The sequence below is a fragment of the Phocoena phocoena genome, chromosome 9 (assembly GCF_963924675.1).
Source record: "Phocoena phocoena chromosome 9, mPhoPho1.1, whole genome shotgun sequence".
NCBI classification, from domain to species: Eukaryota; Metazoa; Chordata; class Mammalia; order Artiodactyla; family Phocoenidae; genus Phocoena; species Phocoena phocoena.
Window position 1 is genome coordinate 33,035,381 of NC_089227.1, and position 26,803 is coordinate 33,062,183.

The window sequence follows — 26,803 nt, forward strand, 5'->3', positions numbered from 1 at the left end:
TGCAATGTGCAAACAAAATAAAACAAAACAACAACGAAACAAACTTCTCACCATACAAAACACCATGAACAGAAATTAACACAAAATTCATCATAAACCTAAATGTAAAACTAAAACTATAATACTGGTAGAAGAAAACATAGGGGAAAATATTTGTGATCTTGGATTTGGCAAAGATTTCTCAAACAGAACACTAAAAGCTTGATTTACAAAAGAAAAAATGATAAATTGAACTTCTTCAAAATCAAAGACTTCTGTTCTTTGGAAGATCCTCGTAAGAGGATGGAAAGACAAGTCTCAGATGAGAAGAAATATTTTCCAATCAGTTATCTGATAAAATCCTTATATCCATAATGTAAAGAATATATAAAGAACTCTCAAAACTCAAAGACAAGAAAACAAATGACCAATCAAAAAATGGTATGAGAATAACATGTGAACAGACACTTTAACAAAGAAGAGATATGGATGGTCAATAAGCACATAAAAATGCTCAACATAATTAGTCATCGGGATAACTCAGATTAAAAGAAAAATAAGACACCACTACATATTTCTAAAATCAAAATTCCTGGATATGTCAAGTATTGACAAGTATGTGGAGTAGCTGGAATTCTCATATATTATAGGAACGTAAAAGGAAAATAGGTTTGCACTTAATTAAAAAGTTAAACATACTCTTATCATAAGATTCACCCATTCAAATCCTAGGTATTTACCCAAGAGAAATAAAAGCTCATGTCCACAGAAAGACTTACACGTGAATGTTCAGAGCAGCCTTACCTATAATATTTAAAACCTGCAAACAAACCAAATAACTCAAGTGGGCATCAATACCAATAGCTCAAACTGTGGTATATCCATATAATGGAATACCATTCATCAACAAAAAAGGAAGGAACTACTAATACATTCCACAACATGCACGAGTCTCAAAACAATTAATGCTTAGTGAAAGGAGCCAGACAGAACAGGATACATACTGTCCGATTTCATTTACATAAAGCTCTAGAAAATACACACTAGTCTATAGTGGCAGTAAACAAATCAGTGGCTGTTAAGAGTCAGGGAAGAAGCATTGGGAAGGTTGGGATGCAGTGATTACAAAAAGCATGTAAAATTTTTTGGGAGTGATTGGTTGACAAGCTTGACTGTGGTGATGGCTTCACAGGTATACATATATGCCCAAACTTTTCCAATTGTATACTCTAGTATGTGCAGTTTATTGTAAGTCAATTAAACCTCAAAAAAACTGTTAAGAAAAAGAAAGTCAAACAAAAGAAACATCGGTATACAGCAACCCAGCTGGCCATTCTTGAAGTTCTGCAAGAATCCCCAATGAGACTGAGACATTTTAATGAATGTTATGTAAATATAATGAAAAAGCGGATTGAGGAGCAATTAACTGCATTGTAGGTAGGAAGATTTCTTTTTCTTAACTTCAGCAAGGTCTGATAATGGACATATGTGAATTTCTATAGATGATATTTATGTGTAACATACTCTGCAGTAGAAGAGAGGTCTAAGTACTACAATGCTTAGTGCTTCCTTTATTTTTCATATTGCCAAATACATAGACATTTTATTAAACTGATGACTGGATAATGTTTGGGGAATGAGTTTTTATTCTTTGCTTTTTGTTTTCCTCAGTCTCTTATTTACTTTTATGTGGTAATTCTAAGCCTTGCTTATATAGAAACATTCTTATGAATGGTATGAAAAATTAGTAAAAAATGTAGTTAGCTTTTTCGTTTTAGTTTTTTTAAATAAAATTTTTATTTTAGAATAATTTTAGACTTATAAAAAATTTGCAAAGGTAGTACAATATCCATGTACCCTGCACATAGTATACTCCAGGGTCAACATCTGAGATTTCTATAGTGCTTTTGTTACAACTAACAAAATAATATAAAACTAATTACTAACTAGACTCCAAACTTTATTCAGATATCCTTAATTTTTACCTATTATCCTTTTTCTGTTCCAGAATCCTCTCCAGAATATCACATTGCATTTAGTCATCATGTCTCCTTAGGCTCCTCTTGGCTGGGACAATTTTTCAGATAGTTCTTATTTTTGAGGTACTTGACAGTTTTGAGGAATACCTGTCACATACTTGATAGAAGGTCCCTCAGTTTGGGTTTGTCTGATGTGCCTAGTTTTTAGGGGTAAGACATTCAGCCTATACTGATTCCCCTTCTCTCATTCAAACTTGAAGTTTGAATTCTATTTTGGGTCTTGGAGACCCTAGGACTTAATTACAGTGCCTTAAAAGAGAATGTTAAGAACACTGTTGTTGAGTGGGAATGCATTAGAAGAACTATCACTGCAAAAGTGAAAACACCCAGACACCCAGGCTCCTGGCCCATATCTCTCCCATTGATTCAATTAGATTTCCTTGAGGTTACAAATATTATTTCCTAAAAGCAAACAGAGCTCAAACCTTATTGATGAAGCTATGTTACCAATTAGCTCAATGGTTTTCACAGTACTAGCAAACATTTCTTAAAACAAATTAATGCATATGAAGTTTAATTTAAAAATGTAAAAGGGCACATATAACACATCATACTCAAAGGAGAATGTGGGGAGAGAGAATGCTGTAAAATCAAACAATTAGGAGATTGCAACTAGAAAAGGTGGAGAATGGTGTGCAGCCTCTTGTGACAGAATCAGAATCACAAGGTTTCCTGGTGCAGGTTTGTACTATTCTAGCCCTTCTCTTCTTCAAAGAGGGGCTCACAGGCATTTTTATACACATATATTCTCATATTTCTTCACTTATTAGGCATTACACATGGTGCAGGTTTACTTATTTTGCAAAAGTTCATACTGTTGTCTGACACCTGAAAACTGACAATAAGTGATGACCATTTCTACATTTGTGCCTTAGTGTGCATTGATGTTCCCCAGACGGGAACGGCCTGAGCTTACCCATTTGTATCATCGTTATGCTGCCAGGCTCCTGGCCTAAACTACAAACATTTGAATAAAGTCTTTGTTATGTTACAATTTAATTTGTTATATTATGAATTAGTGTCTGAGTATATGAAATAAGTTACAGAAATACCTAATATTTTACAAGGGAAAAACTGCTCCAAAGGCCTATCAAATGAGCCTACAAGTACCATACACACTTAAGGTACAATAAAGTACACTACAAGAATACAACTTCACTACATCATATGTGTGACCTAAAACTGATATAATAGCCATAGGGGAAAAAACAATTTCCAAACTAATCATTTCAGATTTAAAACAGAGAAGAGATTTGGGAAGCCAAGGCCTCTTAGAAAACTGATCAAAGAAATTAGAGCATATGCTTTGTCTTTTAGCAAGAATTACTGTAAAGATAAGGAAGGTAGTGCAATCCATTCCACTGTTTTCCTCAGATGCCTAGGTGTGATAGATTTTCAATATGTCTTTGTTGCTATTATTTCTTGTAGAAAGTACCAATTTGAAAGGATTTCCTAGCATCTCCTCTCCTCCTTCACAGTTTATACAAAGCTAAAAGCCAAACAATTAGTTATATGACCGAAGAAAGGTCAACAGGAAGATCTCTACTTGACACTGCTGGCATTTTCAGATTACTTCACCATTCCATGCACAACCATAAATCATCAGGTAATTAGCTTGGATTTTGAAATAGAGGGTGCTTTAAAACATTCCTCCCAGAATTGCTAGGGCAGAGATAAGGGCCTGAGGAGACCAGCTAGCTTCTCACCATTGGTGGCCATGGGCCTTGAATAAGTGTGGGCAACAGGAAAAGAAAGGAGAACAATGCAAAGCTGTGAGCATTTGAGAGGGCCTGCATTTGACTGCTGGGTCAGTTAACAGGGGTAATATACTCTCTGGAGAAGCCTGGAAACAAAGAGTTCTAGTGTCTCACAGAAAGCATGAGGTGGGAAACCTATGGGACCACAAGTTCCCACTGACTGCCTCCTAGAAATTTGCCTCAGGTGGACTTGGGGCCCACTGATAACATTTGCTCCATGATGCAGTCCTATGGTCTTCAAACTCTTTTTTTTTTAAGATGAAAAATCCTTTCATCAAATGAAAGCACATGTGGAAACTTGATATATGTAAATAAACCATACAGGTTAATGAGTAACTCCTCTATATGAATTGTTGATGGCGGGGGTGGGGGGAGGTGCAGCCCTACCTGCTCATCTACCTCACCTCCCCACCTTCTTTCATACCTCAAGAGGCTCCTGGAAAACCCTAGTAACCCAATACTTCAAAAATACAGTCTGGCATATCTCTCACTACTCTTTAACAAATTTCCACGTCTTTTAGCTACCAAATTTTAACTGATCATCTGCTATAAGAAAGTCTCTATGGTAGTTATATGGGGAATACAGGATTTTTGGTGTCTTAACTACATCATTATGATGTTGAAAGCCAATTGGCTTGGCATTCTTCTGGGTCAATATTGGTACCGTAGCTGAACAATATGGAATTACTATCACATCACTACGCCTGTCTGAGAATGCTTTTTCTTTTGTAAAACATGGTGACAAAAAGAAAAATTTCAGGCACTTAGAAGCTATATTTAATAAGGGACTCACTTCCTCACCAATCTCTTCCTTTCAACTTGCATGTGAATATGTATGCATGCTTAGGTTAAGACCCTTTAGAAAAGAAAACACATTCAAAATCTAAACTCTTTGCTGAGTTGAAGCCATGTGTACTACCTAATTAGGAACTTGGAATCGTACACTATAGTACAATGTTTTCTTTTTATAGCCTGGAATCTCTTCATTCTCACTTCTAAAAAACTTAACAAACAACTGAAGATAATAAAATTATTTATAGTCACTTAATACCATTTTCCTTCTCTTAAATTTATTAAAAAGCTATTATTTGTGGAGAAGTTTACAACAAAAAGCAAATGATGAAGTAAACAGTGAATAAAAAAACACTACAATAATTAGCTCATCTTTCTTCTAGGAGGCAATACTGTCTTACCTAGCTCAGAGTGCTGACCAATAAACAATACATTAAAGATGTCTTATTTGGTAAGAGTTAGGATAATCAATATTTTATATAGGAGTTTTCCTTATTTGTGGGGGAGGACAAAGCTTAGGAATAATTTAAATTCACAGAAATCACTAAGATAAGTATCCGTATCATGGGAAAATAACTTGCTGTATATTTTTTAGTTTTTTTCCTATGTTTTTTAAAGACTGAAATGTCCTGCTAAGTAATAATGATTTAAATTCATTTGTGGAAGAAAAATTTACTAGCTATATATACAACAGGGTCAAAATAAGCAGCTTAAGGGGACAAAAACAAGTCTATTACAGTCCTACATAGCAGCTTCTATTTGGGGTACAGTTTGAGTTTCTTTTCTAAGAAGGCAGTGTCATTTTGTATAGAAAATAGTTTTTTTTTTTAATGCTGGTAAAGTACAGATAACATGAAATTTACCATTCTAACCATTAAAACTATTTTTTATTGACATATACCTGACTTACAATATTATATCAGTTTCAGTTGTACAACATAGTGATTCAATATTTTTATAGATTATACTCCATATAAAGCTATTATAAAATATTGGCTGTATTTGCTGTGCTGTCATTCTAACCATTTTTAAGGGTAGGGTCCTCCTGGATCTGAGAGGTCAATTCCTTCTGTGTCACTATCCTTTTATGCTCAGGCTTAGATCATTCTTTTTTTGTGTGGTAAAATAACATAAAATTTTAAAGCAATTTTAACATTTTTAAGTGTACTTTAGTGGTTTCATGTATATTCACATTGTTGTGTAACCATCACCACTCCAGAACTTTTTCTTCATCCTATACTGAAACTCTGTACCCTTTAAACCATAACTCCTGATTCTCCCTTCCCTTAGCCCCTGGTAACTTCTATTCTACTTTCTGTCTATGAATTTTACTATTCTAGGTATCTCATATAAGTGTAATCATACAATATTTGTCTTTTTGTGTCTGTCTTATTTCAGTTAGCATATGCCTTCTAGGGTCATCCATCTTGTAGCATGCATCAGAACTTCCTTCCGTTTTAAGACTGAGTACTATTCCATTGTATGTACATACCACATTTTGTTCATCCATTCATCTGTCAATGGACATTTGCATTGTTTCTACCTTTCAGCTATTGTGAATGATGCTACTGTGAACATTGGTATACACACGTATCTGTTTGAGTCTCTCCTTTCAATTTTTTTGGTTACATGTCCAGAAGTGGAGTTGCTGGGTCATATAAGTAAGTCTATAAGAGGCTGGTTTAAGAGCGATATGGTTTCAAATTTAGCTTCAAACCCTAGCAGGTGTATAATCTTGAGGCAATATACCATGGTGGTTCTATGAATGCGCTAGAGGGCTGACTGTCTGGGTCCAGGTTCTGACTTCATTGCTTCCTAGCTACTACTCAATCTCTGTGCTTCAGTTTGCACATCTGTAATATAGGAGAATAAATGTACGAATCACATTGGGTTCTTGTAAGGATTAGTTATTATTGTTCATTTGTTCCTTTATTACACCTAAAATAATGACTTACGAATGGCTTCAGGGGGTCTGCGAACCCCTCAATATTATATATAAATCTTTCTGTACAAGTGCACTTTTAGATTTTTCAGAAGAGTTACAGTGGTTTATTTTTCCCTTTCTTAGTCAGATTCTCAATGGGACCCTGATCTATCAAAGGGGGAGAAGTGCTATCCTAGAAGAAGTTAGTGGCCTATAATTTAACACCAAGCCTTATAAACGTGAGCTTGATTAAGCAAGCTTGTAAAATGTCCTATGATGCTTTGGGATGAGGTATTCTCTGTGTTGCCTTTGTTCTGGCTAAATTCCAGCCAAGGAAATCCCCTTGCAGCAATCCCCTTTCTGTTTCCAACTATTATAGTATTGCTACAAATGGTAAAAAAAAAAAAAAAAAAAAAGGAAAAGAAAAAGAAAAAATCTAAAACATTCCCAATTCCATATATAAAGAGAAAGTAAGATATCTGACAGACACACCAAAACATGTATGAGTGTGTGTGTGTGTGTGTGTGTGTAATAATTAACCTAACTTCAGCTTTGGATAACCACTTCTTGGGCTTAATATAATAAGGTAACCCACAGCTTAATGTAATATACCAATTTACTTATTAATTCTCCAAGTGGTATAAACATAATGTAAGTCACCTCAGAGGAAGACAAACAATGCATCACATGAGAAAGAGAAGTGATGATAAAGAAAAGCCTATGAGGGCTGCAACAAAGCAGCTCGGTCTCTTCAAAGAATAAAGCTGTGATGGAAACCCATCTTTCATAATTAGCAAAGGGTCTTTTTAAAGGTACTCCATTAATGTGGTGTAGCTGAATCCCCTTCATAATAATTATTCCGTAGATTTGCATACTACTTTTAACATTTCAAAGAGCTTTTACAGGCTTTATCCTAAAATCAGTGTGGGCTTCCTCTGCTTCCCCAGGGGCCTGCAGGTGTTCACTGCCACGACTCCTCATGGTAGGATAACCTGGAAGCCTGCTGCATTGGCATGCTGGGTCTAAACAAGTAGCAGAGTGGAACTCCATAGCTTGCAGTATAGATCTTTATCCACTAATCCTAAGTCCTCCTCTTGAACAAGATTAGTGAAGCAAAACTAGATTGCAGCAAGCCTAAACTAAGAAGTCCAGAAAAGAGCACTTCAGGCCTTGGAACTATTCTGTATCACACTCATCCAGATACTGTTCAACAAATATTTATTGGCTGTCTAATAGTGGCCAGGCATTGTTCTAACGCTGGGTATGCTGCAGTTAACCAATTAATGCCTTGACAACAAAGAGTAGATATTCCAGTGGAGAAAGGGAGATAACAAAATAAACAAATACATATATAGTATGTTAGCTGATAAAAAGTGTTAAGGTATGTTTAAGGGGCAGCCAATGTGGGGTAGAGTGGTAGGGTGTCAGGTTCCAGGAGGAGCTTGGTGCCCAACTCCATAGAACCTTGTAGCTACTGTAAGGAATTTGGTTTTTACTTAGAGTAAGAAGTGAGATAAGGAGGCATTGAAGGATTTGAAGCAGAAGAACGACATGATCAAATTTACATTTTAGTAACGTCGTCTGGCTGCGGTGTTGAGAACAGATTGAAGCGGGCATGAGAAACAGCTATTGCAATAATCCAAGTGAGAACAAGAGTGATATTTCCCCCATGCCCCTTTTCAATCAAAACCCACCCCCTGCCCCAGTAAACTATTGATTTGATTTTTTTTTATCACTATAGATTAGTTCTACTGATTCTAGAGTTTCATATGAAAGGAAGACAATGAGGTAATGGAGAGGAGGGGCTGGGAGGATATCTGAAGGCTGGCTGTGGAGGGAGGTGGATGCAGCATTCACCAGTAAGAAATAATACATTTTATTGTTCCCTCTTTGTTGGTTAGTGGTTTACATGGTATTTTGAGCTATAAAACAATCTGTCAACTGCTGTGGGTTAGGCCATGTCATGCCACAGCGTCTGAGAGTTCTTAGACAGATGAGCAGAAACAAGACCTGTTGAATGCCCTAACCTCCTTAGGTGGGGACCTCTTTAAAGACTTGGTTCTGCAACCACCATCTGTGTAGTGGGTGTACAGGACTGTCATGGCACTAGAGTGTTCATTTCCTTGCCTGTATTTTAACTCGCCTCTTCACCACAAGTCAATTATATACTGAAGCATATGTATTTCATGAGTTTACTGCACTACTTGTCACCTCATTTGCTACCATTTACCCTCACTCCATAAAAGATCAGCAAAGTCTATTTAAAGCAGTTTCACACCCATACATCTCTACAATGTTGATTTAATTACACCCTTTAAAAACTGGAAAATAACATAATTGAATTTTAAAAATATATACTTGGAATAATAGTTTACAAACATTTTGTATTCTTTTCTTTTCACTTATGATATAGATTTCATTTCAACCAGTAGGAAAAAAATATTTATTAGTTTATCATGTCACTAAGCAACTGTTTATTTTAAAAGTCTGAACAAGTTTTGATTGCCTGAAGTGATTAACATATTGGATGAAAAGACAATGGGTACAACATTTAACCTCTAAACAACTTCACAGCCTATTACAGTATTTTAAAAAAATCTTATATATGTATATCAATTATATCTCAATAAAACTAGAAAAACTGTAATTTGAGATGGTTAAGTGTAATCATTTTTCAGTACATTCAAGCCCTAAGTAACTAAACATCACAGTTAATAAACACAATTTGAGTGTATTCTATAAATAGAGCGCTGTCCTAGTTACTAAGTATAAAAAAATGAATAAAGTATGAGACATGCTTTTGAGGGAATCATCGTTTCTTCTCCACCAAAATGAACCAAACTGGCAAAGTGTCCACAATGAACATGGATTTTCATATCACTTGCTTATTTTATGAAAATAAGAAATATCATGAGCAACATGTGGCACTCTCATCATTTGAGATGGAAACAACGGTAAAAACTTATAAAATCTGATCTGTAAGTTGATAATAGTAACTAATAGATTTTTCAATAAGCAGTGGGCAGTCTGGCTGCCAGTATCCATTTCTGGTCACACAAAATCAGTGTTTAAAAAGAAAAGCCTGTAATTTTCTTAGAGAGAAAAACACAACCCATTTTCAGACAAGCACAAAGTAAAAAGTTCCATTAAGCCTTCTGAAGAGTTTGAAGGTTATGATTTAAAAGAGTGTTCGGCCACTGAAAAAAGTATTCTGTGGCTTTTCATATCACCACCACTAACTACCCTCCCTGATGCAGTGCAATATGGTAAAGGGCCAATTCTGCATTGTGGCCATGAAGCATGTGCAACAGCTTGCAATGAGCAGGAAGTCAGTGTGAGGGCCCCAGGGCTGTTGAAGGAGGATGGTTCAAGGTCAAGAGAAACCACACTGTATGCTTCTCCACTAAAAGTGAAATTAAGTTAAAATGAATACTCTAGGGTTGCCCAAAGAGGAAAAAATGGCCAGAGAAGAAAATCCCACGGGTGTATATGGAAGAGACAAAGGGTGGATGCGATTATAATTGTGATGGTGGTAGGGGTGTGGAATTACTCTGGGGAGGTGGAAAGTGCAGACCTGTTGGAATGGAGGTATATATGGGATGCTTGCTTGGATGTGAGCCTCATATATATTTTTAACACTAAGTATAGCATCTTGTTCTTTCTTCCAAATCACTGCATCCATACCTTAAGGAGGGCTCTGAAATTAATAAATAATCCGCTATTGAGCTATACTTTCTTGTATTTAAAAATAATGTTGAACGAGGAATATGAAAATAATAAATGAATCTTCTCACTTACCTTCTCCAGTGTGGCTTGAACCACTGATTCGCTTTCTGTATCTAGGGCAGAGGTAGCCTCATCTAAGATCAGGGTCTTCGGGTATTGAACTAAAGCTTGAGCAATCGCGATTCTCTGTTTCTGTCCTCCACTCATTTGAACTCCTTTTTCCCCTACCAAGGTATTAAATTTCTAATGAAAAATAGGAAAGAAAACAGAAACAGAAGGCAGCATGGTTAGATGATTAGAACAGGAAATGGCAATCACAGTTGTGTTTTAATGCCAACTTAATCTCTACTTCAGTCTGGCTGGTATTGACTTATGATTTGTTCTTTGTAAAAACTATTTTAAAAGAGTGTAGTGAAGAGAAGCCCTAAGAAAAATTTGGCTAGGACTAAAAGAATGAGAACATAGGATAATCAAGGATTTTAAGGAAGATTAATAATAATCTGAACCGATTTTCAAAGTTTTAAAGACATTTTTTGAATGCACTGGTATCTTTAAAAGAAACACTATCTGGACTCTGTTGAATTGATCTATTTGTTTTTCTTTCACCAATACTGTACTGCCTTGATTACTGTAGCTTTATAATAAGTCTTGGAAAGTTGGATAGTGTAGTCCTTTAACTTTGTTCTTCTTCAACATCGTGTTGGCTATTCTTGGTCTTTTGCCTTTCCACATAAACTTGAGAATCAGTTTGTTGATATCCACAAAATAACTTGCTGGGATTTCGATTCAGATTGCATAGAATCTATAGATCAAGTTGGAAGAACTGACGTTTTGACAATATTGACCTCTTCCTTTCCATGAATATGGACTATCTCTCCATTTATTTAATTCTTTGATTTTATTTGTCAGAGTTTTGTAGTTTATATAAATCTTGTATGTATCTTGTTAGATTTATACCGAAGTATTTCATTTCTTGGAGTCCTAATATAAATGGTATTGTGTTTTTAATGTCCAATTCTACTTGTTCATTGTTGGTATATAGAAAAGTGACTTTTGTATATTAATCTTGTATACTGCAGCCTTGATATAATTGCATTGTGTACTTTTTTGGTCTGTTTCATTTATCTAGCATAAAATTTTTGAGATTCATCCATGTTGTGTGTATCAGTAATTCACTCCTATTTATTCACAATGTGCATCTATCTTGGGTTGCCAGATTTAGCAAAAACAAAAACACACCAAGAACCAGGGAGCTCAGTTAATTTTGATTTTCATGTAAACAATGGAATACTTTTTTAGTATATTTCATACAATACTTGGGATATACTCATACTAAAAATTATTATTTATCTGAGATTCAAATTTTACTGAAAATTCTGTATTTCATCTGGCAATCCTACATAAATCACAATTTGATTATACATTCAGCTGCTGATGAACATTTGGGTTATTTCCACTTTTTGAATATTATGAACAAAGCTGTTATGAACATTCATTTACATGATATTCTTGTAGTCATATTTTCATTCCTTTTGGAAAAATATGTAGGAATAGAATGCTGAGTCATAAGTATTATGTTTAACATTATAGTAAACTGTCAAATTTCTTTCTAAAATGATTGTACCAGTTTCACTTTATTCAGAATGAAAGAGAGATCCAACTGCTTTATATCCTAACCAGAAGTTACCATTGTTATTCCTTTTAATTCTGGCCATTCCATTGAATGTGAAATGGTATCTCATTGTGGTTTTACTTGGGATTTCCCTGATGACTAATAATGTTGAATATTTTTCATGTATATTTTCTCATTTGATTATTTTTTGCTGAAATGTCTGTTCAAGTTTTTGTCCAGTTTTTATTTTATTTTATTTTTTGGTCTAATTACCATTTTGCAAAGTTCTTTATATATTCTGGGTGCACATCCGTTGTCAGGTCTATGTATTGAATATTTTCTTTCACTCTGTGTCTTGCCTTGTCAGCTTTTGGTTTCAATGACTGTTTCTAATGTTTTTCTGGTTTTGATTTCACTGATTTCTGCTCTAGTCTTTATTATTTCCCTTGTACTTGCTTTGGGTTTGATTTGCTCTTCTTACTCTAGTTTCTCAAGGTGGAAACTTAGTTTACAGATTTTAGATCTTTTTCTTTTCTAAAGTAAGCACATAATGCTGTAAGTTTCTCTTAAAGCAGTGCTTTAACTGTACGTTGACGCTTGAACAATGTAGGTGTTAGGGGCACCAACACCCGTGCAGTTAAAAACCAAATATAGGGCTTCCCTGGTGGTGCAGTGGTTGAGAGTCCTCCTGCCAATGCAGGGGACACGGGTTCGTGCCCCGGCCCGGGAAGATCCCGCATGCCGCGGAGCGGCTGGGCCCGTGAGCCATGGCCGCTGAGCCTGCGCGTCCGGAGCCTGTGTTCCGCAGCGGGAGAGGCCACAGCAGTGAGAGGCTCGCGTACCGCAAAACAAACAAACAAACAAACAAAACAAAAACCAAGTATAACTTTACAGTCGGTCTTCTGTGTCCACATCCTTGAATTCAACCAGCTGTGGGTCGTGTAGTACTACAGTATGTATTTATTGAAAAAGGAATCCATGTATAAGTGAACACATACAGTTCAAACTCATGTTGTTCAAGGATCAACTGTATTCCACAAATACTGATATCTTGCATTTTCATTTACTTCAAAATAGTTTTTAATTTTCCTTGAAACTTCCTCTTTGAGCCATAGGTTATGTAGAAGTAGGTTCTTTAATTTTCAAATATTTGTGGATTTTCCAGATATATTTCTGTTATCGATTTCTACATTTTAATTCTGTTATGGCCCAAGAACATACTTTACATGTTTCCTTTGAAATTATAAGTTTTTTCTTCCAATGGTAAAATCGATAGCTAGTGGGAAGCAGCCACATAGCACAGGGAGATCAGCTCCGTGCTTTGTGTCCACCTAGACGGGTGGGAAGGAGACTCAAGAGGGAGGAGATATGGGGATATATGTATATATACACTTGATTCAGTTTGTTATAAAGCAGAAACTAACACACCATTGTAAAGCAATTATACTCCAATAAAGATGTTAAAAACAAAAAAAGAATATTGTTTAGCTCAGTGAACAGTCCATGTGCACTTGAGAGAAATGTTTTCTGCTGTTATTGGGTGGGGTGTTCTATAAATATCAGTTAGAGCTAGTTGGTTGATAGTATTGTTCAGGTTATCTATATCCTTAGTGATTTTTTTGCCTGCTTGTTCTATCAAGTACTAAAGCCTTCAGCTAAAAATGTGGATTTGGGGCTTCCCTGGTGGCGCAGTGGTTGAGAGTCTGCCTGCCGATGCAGGGGACACGGGTTCGTGCCCCGGTCCGGGAAGATCCCACATGCCGTGGAGCGGCTGGACCCGTGAGCCATGGCCGCTGAGCCTGCGCGTCCGGAGCCTGTGCTCCGCAACGGGAGAGGCCACAACAGTGAGAGGCCCGCGTACTGCAAAAAAAACAAAAAAAAAAAAAACAAAAAAAAAAAATGTGGATTTGTCTCTTTCTCCTTTCAGATGTACCAGTTTTTCTTCTTGCATTTTGAAGTTTTTCTTAAGTGCATAAACATTTAGTTGTTGTTTTTTTTGCCTATGGATCATAGTTTCCTGTTTCTTTGCACATCTAGGTATTGTAGAATATGTACTGAATTCTGTGCATGAATGTTGAAGAGACTCTGAATTCTGTTTTCTTAAGAAAATGTTGATTCTTATCCTCATAGGCAATTCAAATATTGCTTGATCATCTTGAACTATGTAATCTTGGTTTTATGCTTTGTTGGGGTTAATCTATAGAAAGTCTCAAAACTTGGCAGGACCCAACATCCAAGTTCTATCTCCTTTAGGGATCTTGTCATGGCTTGATTTTAGGATTTGTTAGAGCAGGTCTAGAGTCAGCCTTACTCTAAGGTGTGGTCTTTACCCCTAAGGTGTGACTTTTTTTGGTGTCTCAGCTATATGCCTGAGGTATTAAAAATGGTGTTAATGTGACCTCTCCACGATGGCTGGGTTGTGTTTTCAACATCTCCACTATACTGCTTGACTTCTACTATCTCGGCTGTACTCTCGGCTTTGTAGCAGCTGCTCTGTGGTAAGCCACGGGTAATCTTATCCTCAGAGAAGGATTCCCAAGGGATGTCTACATGGACTTCTGCCTCCTACCTCATGTCCACAGCTCTCTCATTTTGCCTCTCCAGTTGCTTAAGCTGCCCTGAAATTCTATCTCTGCCTTTTAGCTCTGTGGGACTGCCATGTTCTCTCTGGTTTCCATTTTACAGAGATATGGTCAGAAATTTGTTCCCGGGAAGTATGCTGAAAATTCATGGACTTTCTTAATGAGTTTCCTTTCCCTCAGGAATCACAGTTTTGTGATACCTCTTATCCAGTGCTTGGAAACAATTGTCCTATGTCTCATATATTTTGGCCAGTTTTATGGCTGTTTATGGGAAAAGGCTAGCAAGTATCAGTTAATCCTAATTCAAAAATATGTGTATATCATAGAAGGAGTAATGGTATTTATTTCTGAGTATAGCTTTCCCTAAATTTTCACCTATACGAATTAACCACTTCTGTAACTTTTATTTATTATTATGCTTATTCTTATTTCCCTGGTTAACCATGGCTGTGGAATTTAGTTTCTATCATAATAACCCAGCATCTTTAATTTGTTCTTTGGATTATATCTTTAGGGTTTGCTATTAGATTTATAGCAAGTGACATCTTTGTGTAAATATTGGACTTTTAGTAAAAGGGAATGACTTAAGAGGCACCAGAAAACTTTCTAATTCCAGGTGGGAAACTGAAGATCGTTGGTGTTTTGAGGAAAGGAAGTCACTGAAAGTGTCAAAAGGTCAAAGAAAGGAAGTCTTTGTTTTCCCAAACCACACGGCAAAGAATGACCTCAAGCCTTTAATGTTTTCTGTCCTAATTATGACCCTAAATAATGGGGATAGGTGGTAATGAATGGCAAACATAAGTTTTTATGAAATAAACAAAAAATAACAAAATTATTATGACCTATGGAGTGTAGTTTGTAAAATATATCCATTAAAACAAACTTTTTTTGCTATGGTCGCCTTCTGGGATGTTGGAATTTTATTTGTGTTTTTTTTTTTTTTTTTTTTTTGCGGTACACGGGCCTCTCACTGTTGTGGCCTCTCCCGTTGTGGTGCACAGGCTCCGGACACGCAGGCCCAGCGACCATGGCTCGGGCCCAGCCATGCCGCGGCATGTGGGATCTTCCTGGACCGGGGCACGAACCCGTGTCCCCTACATCGGCAGGTGGACTCTCAACCACTGCACCACCAGGGAAGCCCTTTATTTGTGTTTTTAATTTCAAATCTCATCCTTTCATATTTCACGAGGTTCTCCCCACAACAATTTCAGAGGATGCTGATGAACAAATACTTTGAGAAAGAAATATTTTTAGAGCTCTCTATCAACTTTAAATAGCCATTAGGATCCTATATGTCCTAATACCCAAAATTATAGTTTACTGTATCTCTTTCCAACTATCATTTCACATGTCTTGTCCAATATTAGCTCCATGTACTTCTAAAGTCAATGGTATTTTTCCTTTGCCTTATCACAGAACCGATCTAAGCACTGTGTGTGATATTCCCACACTTAGCCACAAGATGGCGTTGCAAACCAACATTTTTGCAGATACATGCTATCCCTCAGCTTGCACTGATGATTTTGTTTCATATTTTTGTTATATTTTAACATATCCCTTATTTTTTCTTTTCCATTTGCAGTGAGAACTAGTAAGAACTAAACAGATTAAAAATTGGACCTTTCAAGGATGTATTTCTTCTTTTGGTTGTTACCACGCTCTCTCATTTTCAGATGTGTCACCTAGGACAATGCAAAAATGAATCACACTCCCCCTACTCTGTAGATGTTATTGTTATTGAACTTATTTTGGAATATTTCAGTGCTTTACACTTAAGCTAAGGATATAGGCTACATAGTGTACTTACCATGGGGAACTCCATTATAAAATCATAAGCATTTCCTTCCTTTGCTGCTTTCTCAATGTCTTCATCAGTCATGCCATCTCGTCCATATCTAATATTGTTATTAATGGTGGTCCCAAACAAAACAGGCTCTTGGCTGACCACTCCAAAATGTTCTCGATAATGCTGCACATTTAAAGTTCTGATGTCGTTACCATCCACCGTGATCTGTGAATCCAAAGGAATGGATCACGTTGTGATGCCTTTCACTGCATTGGATTAGAGTCCTTTGTACTACTGCAGAACATAAGCTGAGAAGCAGGTTATTTCAGGAAACAATGACTATATTTTGATAAAATATTTATAGCATGTATAATGCCAATAGACTTTTTCTGGTAGTTGGGAATTAATAAAACCTAAAAAAAATGACTTAAAATTTGGCCAAACTACCTGAATATCTTTACTCTACGATCCACAAATTAGGTATTATGAGGATATATACTCTAGGAGCCACAAATATTATCATATAAACACATGTAAAACACTGCAGTTTTGTTATTTTACCTTTGCACTTTTTTTCTAGGAAACATCCTTCCTTCCTTTCAACAGCCCACTCCTCTGCAAAAGGTAAAAGTGCATTCTATTCACTGCTATAAATAATATTAAATGAACATTGTCTTCTCCACAGATAGTACCATTACCTATTATCCCAACATATTCCAATGACAGAAGCCAAGGTTTGATAATTATAACTCTGGTATTTCACACCAACTGGTATTCTGTCTGGGCATGGATATTCTATGCAACTGCTTTATGTAAGGAATGCTAATCCAGTAATTTATTTATTCAATATTAGCATGGATACATGAGTCTAGTAAACTCCAAATGAAGACTTAAGAAATCAAATTTAAGTTTTAGAAGAGTAGATTTTCTTTTAAAAATAACAGTTGAAAAATTGAATAGAAGCATTAAGAATTATGCTTCTGTGACTATCACAGTCTTGTTCTCTATGCTGTTTACAAGGGTGAGAAAGTTAAGTGCAACATATGGATGACAGAAAGAAATGAGACAGTATATTTTCTACAGATATTATTCTTTTGGGATGTTTTGAAAAACAAATTATTGATAAGTTCTGCGTACTACAAATTACTATTTTATTTTTCTCTATAGCATTTATTATCTTCTAACATATTATATAATTTACTTATTTTATTTATTGTCTGTCTCTACTTGTTAGAATGTAAACTTGATGAGGGAAGAGAGGTTTTTATGCTTTGTTCACCAATATATTCCCACCAATGTATTCCACCTAGAAGAACGTCTGGCACTTTGTAGGTGCTCAATAAATATTTGTTGAATGAATGAATATGCAGGAAAGAAAACAATATGGTTTCTCTCCCAGTTCCACTGTTAAAAATTAAAAGTTGACACAGCTGTAAACTCTCTGTAATAGGTGGAATTTCCAAATTTCGTCGTGTGGACTGCGTGTGATCTTGCTAGGTGCACTTACAAAGTCGTCATCAGGATCATATAACCTCTGCAAAAGTTGGACTGCTGTACTCTTCCCACTGCTGTTGAGGCCAACCAAGGCTACTGTCTCTCCAGACTTAATTCTGAGATTCAGACCTTTCAGAATCTATTGGAAAGTATGGGGAAAAAATTCCATAAAACTAGGATAAGAATATGATTTACCTATCTTCAGAAATGTAATGTATAATTATAAACAGGAAAAAATTCTCTGGCACTTAAAAACAAATTTAGATCTTATTACGTTTGTTTCAATGTATGTGTATAATAACCTATAAAAATTTGGAGAAAAATGCTAATCATCTCTCTATATAAAGAGGAGATCTAAATTGAGTACTTAAAGATGATTAACTAGCCACAGGAACCGTTTTTTCATATTTTCAACCAAAATAATTTATGTGAATTTCATGACTAGCAAGTTAGTGAAAGTTATATCTTCTAACTTGCAACAATTGAATGAAATCTTGCCAGATATCCCTGTGAGCTATTTAAGGAAGTTCTTTCTTAGAATATATGTAACATTGTTGCAAAACAGACTCCAAACTAAAACAATGGGCAGACTTCTTAGCAACTCCTACGAATAGGATTTCACCACTAGAAAGCCTCTTTTTCTAGCGGTGGATCTCACAGGGACATTTCAACTTAGGGGGAGTACTTTTACAATTTTCTCAATAACTGAGGGTTGTTACCAGCATTTAGTGTCCCAGGGACCTGCAATATGAGAGAAACCTCACAAAAAATTACCTTCCCAAAATGACAAAGTAATCCTGTTGAGAAACTCTCACCTATCTTTGCTTACATTTTCCCAAAACATGGGAATATCCCCTTGGATTCTTTCACTTTGATCTCCTCATTTGTAAAGAAAGAGACTCTGTAAACAAACCAAATGTAAAACCTTCAAAGGGCCAAGCACAGAAAAATTCTCTAAAGGAGGTGACAAATCAGGGACCCCCAGTGAGAGTACCTCCTCTCCCACCTGCACTTTTACTCTAGAATTCGCATCTGTTCTTTCTTTGGAAGAATCTGTGTTTTGTTTATTTAAAGTGGGTGGACTTTTGGGGGGGGGAATTATTTATTTTTCAATTTAACAAAAAAGCCTATGTTTTAAATGTTCATTTAAAAAATACTTGTTTAAAACCCATACAATGTAACGACAGAAGCGTGCTTAAGTCTTCAGGAAGCCAACCCAAATGTAGTTGCAAAATGGAATTATAATGCTCTATTTATGTTAAGAAAAATGATAGAAGACAACACTATTCCAATAATGGTAATTAAGTAACAAAATTTAAAAAAATAGAGCTTTGAAAAAAAGAATTTCAATCAAAGACTTAGAGAAAAATAAGGAAGTAGGAGTAGGTATATATTTTTTTGATGCAAATTATGCAGGAGATATTTGGACACTTTAAAAGACATTGAAGGTTGATGGCATCAGTAATTTTACCAATTTCACTTAAAATCATGTCATCCTTTTTCTATAAAGCAGGTGTTTTATTAGGAAGTACTCTTTGCAATCTTTAACAGTAACTACCTTTTTAGATAAATACACTAATAAGATGAAAGGATGAAGACAATAGAAGAGACAGACACATTTTTAATTTTGAAATTTGAAATTTGAATTTGTCAAAGGCTGAATGATAGAGGGAGAAGGATGCACTTTATGCTGAGTGTGTGTGTGCCTGTGTAAAAGTGAGAGAGAAAGAAACTGAGGCAAAAATGCTGGTGTAGTAAAAGTCCTAGGAAAGGGATAATGGAAAGACACAATATATGCACAATTCCCCCAGGTTAGAAACTTTAGAAAGTTCAAATGAGTTATCTATGCTGAGTGGGAAAACATCCAGGGACCACCAGTAGGTGGCAACATCAATCCAAGACATTTTTGCTGTGCTCCCAAATCCAGAGTGAAGGAATTCCAGGAAGTCAAAAATGCTTTAGTCAGGTCAATATAGAGAGGAGGCTGCAAAATGTAACTAGCTCTTCTAGAGTTATTTGTCCATTACGAATCTATCCTTCCTTCTTTCCTTCCTCTCTCTCTTCCTCCCTCCCTCTCTTTCTCTGTCTCTCTCTCTCTCCCCTCTAGTCTCTAAACAAAGTAGCCAAATCTTGGTCAAAGTGATCCTAAACAATCTCATATGAGGAGATCCTAGCCAGTGGAAGGTAATATTAGAAAACTGTACATTTCCATAATTAAATTTTACTTACTTTGATAGATGGTCTTGATGGATAACTGAAAGAAACATTTTTAAATTCCACATTTCCTTCTATGCATTCCAATTTATAGCCTGTTGTTGAAAACTTATCTATAGCAGTTTTCTTGGAAAAACAAAGAGGACATTATAAATCTTAGAGAAACTAGGCTGGCACTCTCTATATCCTAAAAGTAGTATAAAGATGGGTTTTCTTTTACAGTGTTCTCCTTTCTGCTTTAGAAGTGCATTGAGTTAGATATGAAGTTTCAATAAAACACAATCTCCTTGTTGAAGAGTTAAAATAATCTGTCTTTCCATAGCCAACTGGGCAACATGGATTTTGCCCATCTTTTTAAGTGAAATGAAAGTGCCTGTTTTTTGGTTTCCTTCTTGCAGTAATGATAGTTATCTTTCAAGGCAGTTAGGAGTCTTACCTTATCAATAATGTGGAAAATATTAAAGGCGGCTCCTCTGGCTATAATGAAGGTTTCAAAGCTAGGGGTTGCTGCTCCAATGCAATAACTACTATGGATTACACTAATAAAAACCTACAGGAACAAAAAATAATATTTATCCTTCACAGTTATATAAGAGGGACAACAGAATGAAGTGTATACTTGGTTGAGACTCAGAGGTATATTAGAGAAATTAGGTAGGAAAGAATGGAAGATGCTGCCAAAAAAGGAAATATTAGTTAATCCAAGTGCAGTTGGCCTTTTCCTAATGTTGAACGACTTCTAATTGTCCCCTAATCTTGTCGTTATTACCTGTTGGGAAGCTGAGCAGAAAAATCTGCTTACTGAGGAGTGCTGAACATACATGAACCTGGGTGGGTAAGGAGGTGAGCTGTACTTCCCTGCATGCTGGTTAACTCCTTAACTTTAAAGAAAAGGATATTATAGATTTCATTGTCTTAGAGATGCTGTACTATTTTTTCCCAAACTTTTCTGAATTCATATATTAGTGGACACCTGTTCATTTTCAGACAGACACATCTCTGCCAAAAGTCAAATAAGCAAAGAACCCCACAGGCTAAGTGCTATTTTCCCTGTCTTATAGATGAGGAAGCTAAAGCTTAGCAAGTCATACACCTACAGTCACACATAAATTGAGGAGGAAAAATGTGCTAAAAATTCCTCATGCTCAAGTTTCATTTATCAGAAATAAATGAATAGCTTAAAGACTTAAAAATGAAAGTCTCAAGTTCAAAAGATGACTTTAGTTGACAGAAAAGAAATCTACATACAATGGGAAGGCCAAATGAGAACTAAAGTATACAGACCAGATCAATTTAGTTCAGCAAGACAAATGGTTCTTAATCCTGAGCTGATCTGTTTATTATTGAAACTTGGGAGCATAACTGAAAAAATTACAATTTAACGTATAACCATTAAGAGTTTAAAAAACTCTAAATTGATGTTGGACAGAGCTGTGTATAGTCTGTTTTTAAAATTATTGTATGCTGAAAGGACAGAGGGAGAGCAGGAGATTCCAATCTACAGAATATTTCCAGAAGAAAACATTTAGCAAGGTGAATGTAGAGCTCTCTCTTATCTCAGCAAGATGGAAAGGAAGCAGTCTCACTAGGGGCTGCTCTTTTTGACTTCTGGATTAAGACAACTCTATCTCCCAGTGGAGAATTCAATTATGATTCTTTTAAAAACATCATGCTTTTAGAAGACACTAAGCATGCAGGATGAGTAAATCCTGCCAATGTATAACTATAATTTAAAGGTACATACAAATCATTTGAAGGAAACAAATATTTGTTTATTAAAAACACTCATCTTCAAACATTCAGTCATTCAGAGAGAAATTTTTAATAAATTCTAGGTAAGAAAATATTATCCAGGCCAGTTACCTTTGTTCTCAAATAAGACTTACAGCAAGGAGAGTTCCGATGGTATAATCAGGTTCTCCACTAAGAATCAAGGAGGTTCCATACCAAAAAGTAGGTTCCATTCATAAAGAAGTACACAGCACCAAGAGAGAGTTTCGAAGCTATAGCTTTTTTCATGCCAACATTCTTTGCATCTTTTAGATTCTGAGTATATCTTAAAAAGACAAAACACAATATAATAGCCTTGGGGGAAAATAAAACCAAACAGATATTATCATAATTAAAGGAACAGACCTTTGAATTTCTTTTTCCTGGGCCCCAAAGGCTATGACTGTTCAGAGTGATGACAAGACTTCTGCTACAGCCCCAGCTTTGGAATAAGCATTTAATTCCTTACTGGACAATGAGATAACTATCTGTAATAAACAAAGACCACAGTTAACCAAAGAATAACCTGGGATGGACAAATATCATATGATATCACATATATGTGGAATCTAAAAAAAGGCAACAAATGAACTTATCTACAAAACAGAAGTAGAGTTACAGATAAAAAATAAACTTATGGTTACCAAGGGGGAAGGGGAAGGGAGGGATAAATTGGAAGATTGGGAATGACACATACACACTACTATATATAAAATAGATAACTAATGAGGACCTGCTGTATAGCACAGGGAACTCTACTCAATACTCTGTAATGGCCTATATGGGAAAAGAAGCTAAAAAAGAGTAGATATATGTATAACAGATTCATGTTGCTTTACACCTGAAACTAACAAAACATTGTAAATTATACCCCAGTAAAAAATTAAAGTGTGATTGATTATCAGGAAAAAAAAAAAAAAAAAGAATAACCTGGGGTAGTAACAAGGTGCAGAGAATTCAATTCAGGTAGAATCTAGAATAACAACATTTTACTATTGAAAAGGTACTTATCACTTATTCTAACCCCATCAGTTTGCAAATGAGGAAACCAATGGTCACAGGTATTGACTTTTTAAAGCCTCACCGCAGTGAACAAGCTTAGCTTAACGTAACCTAGAGTCTAAATCTCTATTTTTCCTTCTAATAGAGCTTCACTGTTTTTTCTCTGTGCTTTTAAAAGCTTAGAAAATGAGTATCTATATTAATACAATTTGGAAAAATTTGATTTGGAGAAGGATATTAGGGCCACAGTTCTTATGTGCACCCTGGAAATCAGTGTGCCTGATGTGACTTGATTTGATTTGTTATTATGTAAAAAACAAGACTTCCAGAGAGTATGAGTCACAGAGTTGTGGCATGAAGAGGAATATGACTCCTGAAACTAATACTATATAATGCAGCCTGCCTAGTAAATGCTGTATCGCCACATAGTAAAATGTGAGATTTTAGAGAGAGACAGAGAGAGAGAGAGAGAGAGAGAGAGAGAGAGCGAGCGAGAGAGGGAGAGAGAGAGAGAGAGAGAGAGGAGACTATCATTCTTGGTGATATTCGTCAGGTTTACCAGATTTATCAAAAATTTTAATACAGAATGTGCCTTTTTCTTTATTATACACCCCACTTACTATTCCTTTAATTGGTAAAGGATTTAATTTAGTAATTAGCATAAGAATTCAATGAAAGGAAGAAAGGAAATTGTCTTCAGAGTTGTGAGTCTGTAACTACAGCTTGCTCATATAACAAATCTATCCATTTTCAAAATACATTCCACATAATTGGAACTAATTTTATGTAAGACATGCACAGATGTTTGTTAAAGCAGAAGGTAGTATAAACTGAGTAATACTCATTATTTACTGATTTCACTTAATAAAGACAGCTATCACTGGAGGGGAAGCTGCACATAGCACAAAACCTTGTACATAGCCAGTATTCAATATGTGTTTGCCCAATTAAATTGAACTGAAGGATGCTAGAAACCATCCAGCCTGGCTTCTTTAGTCATTTAGATAATTTTGACTTTACTTGCTTCCTACTTGCAATTAGTTAACAACAATAGCAGACTTTAGTTTCCCCACTGCTGTCCTTTTAAATCTCATTGTCCACTTCACTTCTTGGGCAGTTAAGTCTCTGATTTTAGTAACATATTGTGGGTAATCTTCCTACTGGGGGGTCCTCATTTCAAATAAGCTGGGGATGAAGATTTTGACAAGGGTTACAAGGTCAACACTAGAAGTCATGCTAAATAAAGATCTGCAAGTCTATTGTGAAGGAATTATTCAAACACAGAATATTTTTGTTGCTGAAAATTCTTGTTTGGTTGAATTTGTATGTTGCTAGCAAATAAACTCAGCGAATTTTATGGCTTTGACTTCCATAAAGAACAACTGGCTTTGAAAATTTTTTAACTCCAAAAAAACCCCAAAACAAAACAAAACTCCATCTCTTAAGAATACACTGTGCCTCCAATCTAGGAAATGGGTATACACATTGGTAGAACTATATTGGCAGAGATATATATATTTTGCCTTGCACAAAGAGCATTGGTTTCAAAACCAGGCTGTAAATAGATTAATATCTTGTAAAGAGATTAAGATTAATACAGTATAACAGTGCTAAAAATATAATTTAAATGTAAATACAAAGTTTGTTTTAAAAAATTGAAAGAGATTTACATACTACACAAAAATATACATTAGCAGACATTTTAAATGTTAATTCAGAGCTTTATAAAAATATAAACTTGAAATGGCTGACATAAAATAGTCACATAATAGCTCAGGTGTTTACTGTTTTAGGATTGTCTCATTCTGTTCTAGTGAAATGAACTGAAACACATTTATCTGGGAATTTAGACAACACAAGGCTTTCCCAGCATTCAATGTATAACAGCATAAAGCTTTATCCATGCTATTATTTGAAATGGCATTAGGTTCTAAATGAAGTGGAATGTTTTAAAATGTTAGTAAGGTATTAAAACCAAACCTCACTGTAGCCAAATAACTTGAAGATAGAAAGGTAGTTAATATTCCTTCCTATTTTGGGACACAGGAAAAAAAATAGAAATGCCTTCTTTTTTATACAAACTCAGTAAAATATCTAGTTCACATTCCTGCTTCCAGTTAACACTACATTAGTCATCTTGCCTACCCTAGAAAACATGGCTGCTGAAGCAATTATAAGAGGTGATGTGGACAGAGTCACCAGGGTGAGTTTCCAGCCCTTCACCAAACCAATCGCCAGGCCAACAGAAAAGGTAGACATGTTTTGAAACAACAGAGCAATCTTGTCTCCAATACCATCAATGATTTTGTTGATGTCACTGAAACAAGAAAATAAATGCAGTTAAGTCATTTATACATCATATATGAGAACAAAGTTGATAAAATGCATATCCATCCTCTTACTCAGTCATGCGAGTATTAAGTTCACCGATGCCACAACTGTCAAACCAGCTGGTGTCCTGAGACAAAATTGAATGAAAAAACTGTTTTTGAATTCTCTTGGTCTGTCGAGCTGCAGTCATAACCCCAAAGGAAATCTGTATGTAGCCAAAAACCAAGGCAGTAACTCCTATTCCAACATAATACAGGATCAACCTGAAAAAAAGATTATTGTAAATTTTAGTGAGACTGAAGCACAACTTTTTTCCCTTGTTACCAAAAAAATGAAATCTGTCATAATATTTGATTAAGAGTATTTGGGCTAAAGCCTATAAGATAACTAAAAATAAACCACCATGAGAAAGACTGAAGTATGCTGATGTAGGAATCTAGGTTACCCTTGTAAGACGTTTAGAGTATGTCTCTCTTATACTATTAGCAAAGATTAGCATTTCAAAACATATTTGCTACTTACAGCTTCTGTCCATATTTTTAATACTTTCATTTGAAAATGTTACATTGATGTAATTATGATAGCTGTATGTGGAAAAGGAGGGTAAAGAAATGATAGTAGTCAAAAGCATTTTATAAAACTCTTTAAATACATATACTTAAAATCCAAAATTCAACTTAAGGAATTTACCCTAAGGAAATATGTACAAAGATTAATCTAAATGACTGTTCATTATAGCATTAATTATAATACATAAAATTGAAAACATTCTAAATAGCTACCAGTTGGAGACCAGATAAGAAATGTAGTCATTTCATAACAAAACCTATGGAATGCAGCAAATGTGATACTAAGGGGTACTAAGGGGAAGTAGGCCTATAAACAAGAAAAATCTTAAATAAATAATCTAGCTTAACACCTAAAGGAACTAGAAAAAGAAAACAAATGAAGCCCAAAGTCTGTAGAAGGAAAGAGATAATAAAAATCAGAGCAGAAATAAATGAAATAAAGACTAAAAAGACAATGGAAAAGATCAATGAAACTAAGAGCTGGTTCTTTGAAAAGATAAACGAAATGGACAGACCTTTAGCTAGACTCACTAAGAAAAAAGAGAAGGCTCAGATAAACAAAATCAGAAACAAAAGAGGAGAAATCACAAGATACCACAGAAATACAAAGGATTATAAGAGAATATAACGAACAGCTATTTGCCAACAAATTGGACAACCTAGAAGAAATGGATAAATTCTTAGAATCAGACAACCTTTCAAATAAACAAATGGGACTACACCAAACTAAAATGTTTTGTACAACAAAGGAAATTATCAACAAAATGAAAAGATGACCTACTGAACGGAGGAAGATATCTGCAAGTCATATATCCGATAAAGGGTTAACATCCAAAATATATAAAGAATTCATAAACATCAACAAGAAAAAAACAAACAACCCAACTAAAAAATAGGCAGAGGATCTCAGTACACATTTTTCCAGAGAATGCATACAGATGGCCAAGAGACACATGAAAAGATGTTCAACATCACTAATCATCAGGGAAATGTAAATCAAAACCACAATGAGGGCTTCCCTGGTGGCGCAGTGGTTGAGAGTCTGCTTGCTGATGCAGGGGACACGGGTTCGTGCCCCGGTCTGGGAAGATCACACATGCCGCGGAGTGGCTGGGCCCGTGAGCCATGGCCACTGAGCCTGTGCGTCCAGAGACTGTGCTCCGCAACGGGAGAAGCCACAACAGTGAGAGGCCCACGTACCGCAAAAAACAAAACAAAACAAAAAA

At 35.6% G+C, this 26,803-nt stretch overlaps 1 protein-coding gene across 1 annotated transcript in view; it reads right to left on the reverse strand.

The window, feature by feature from the left end:
- ABCB5 (ATP binding cassette subfamily B member 5) overlaps positions 1–26,803 on the reverse strand; it is a 108,222-nt gene that overhangs the window by 68,911 nt on the left and 12,508 nt on the right. Inside the window, 10 exon segments of the mRNA XM_065883968.1 lie at positions 10,290–10,460; positions 16,219–16,422; positions 17,705–17,830; positions 19,921–20,031; positions 20,342–20,455; positions 21,792–21,858; positions 21,860–21,961; positions 22,042–22,163; positions 24,823–24,994; positions 25,080–25,271. Of these exon segments, the coding sequence (XP_065740040.1) occupies positions 10,290–10,460; positions 16,219–16,422; positions 17,705–17,830; positions 19,921–20,031; positions 20,342–20,455; positions 21,792–21,858; positions 21,860–21,961; positions 22,042–22,163; positions 24,823–24,994; positions 25,080–25,271 (1,381 nt within the window).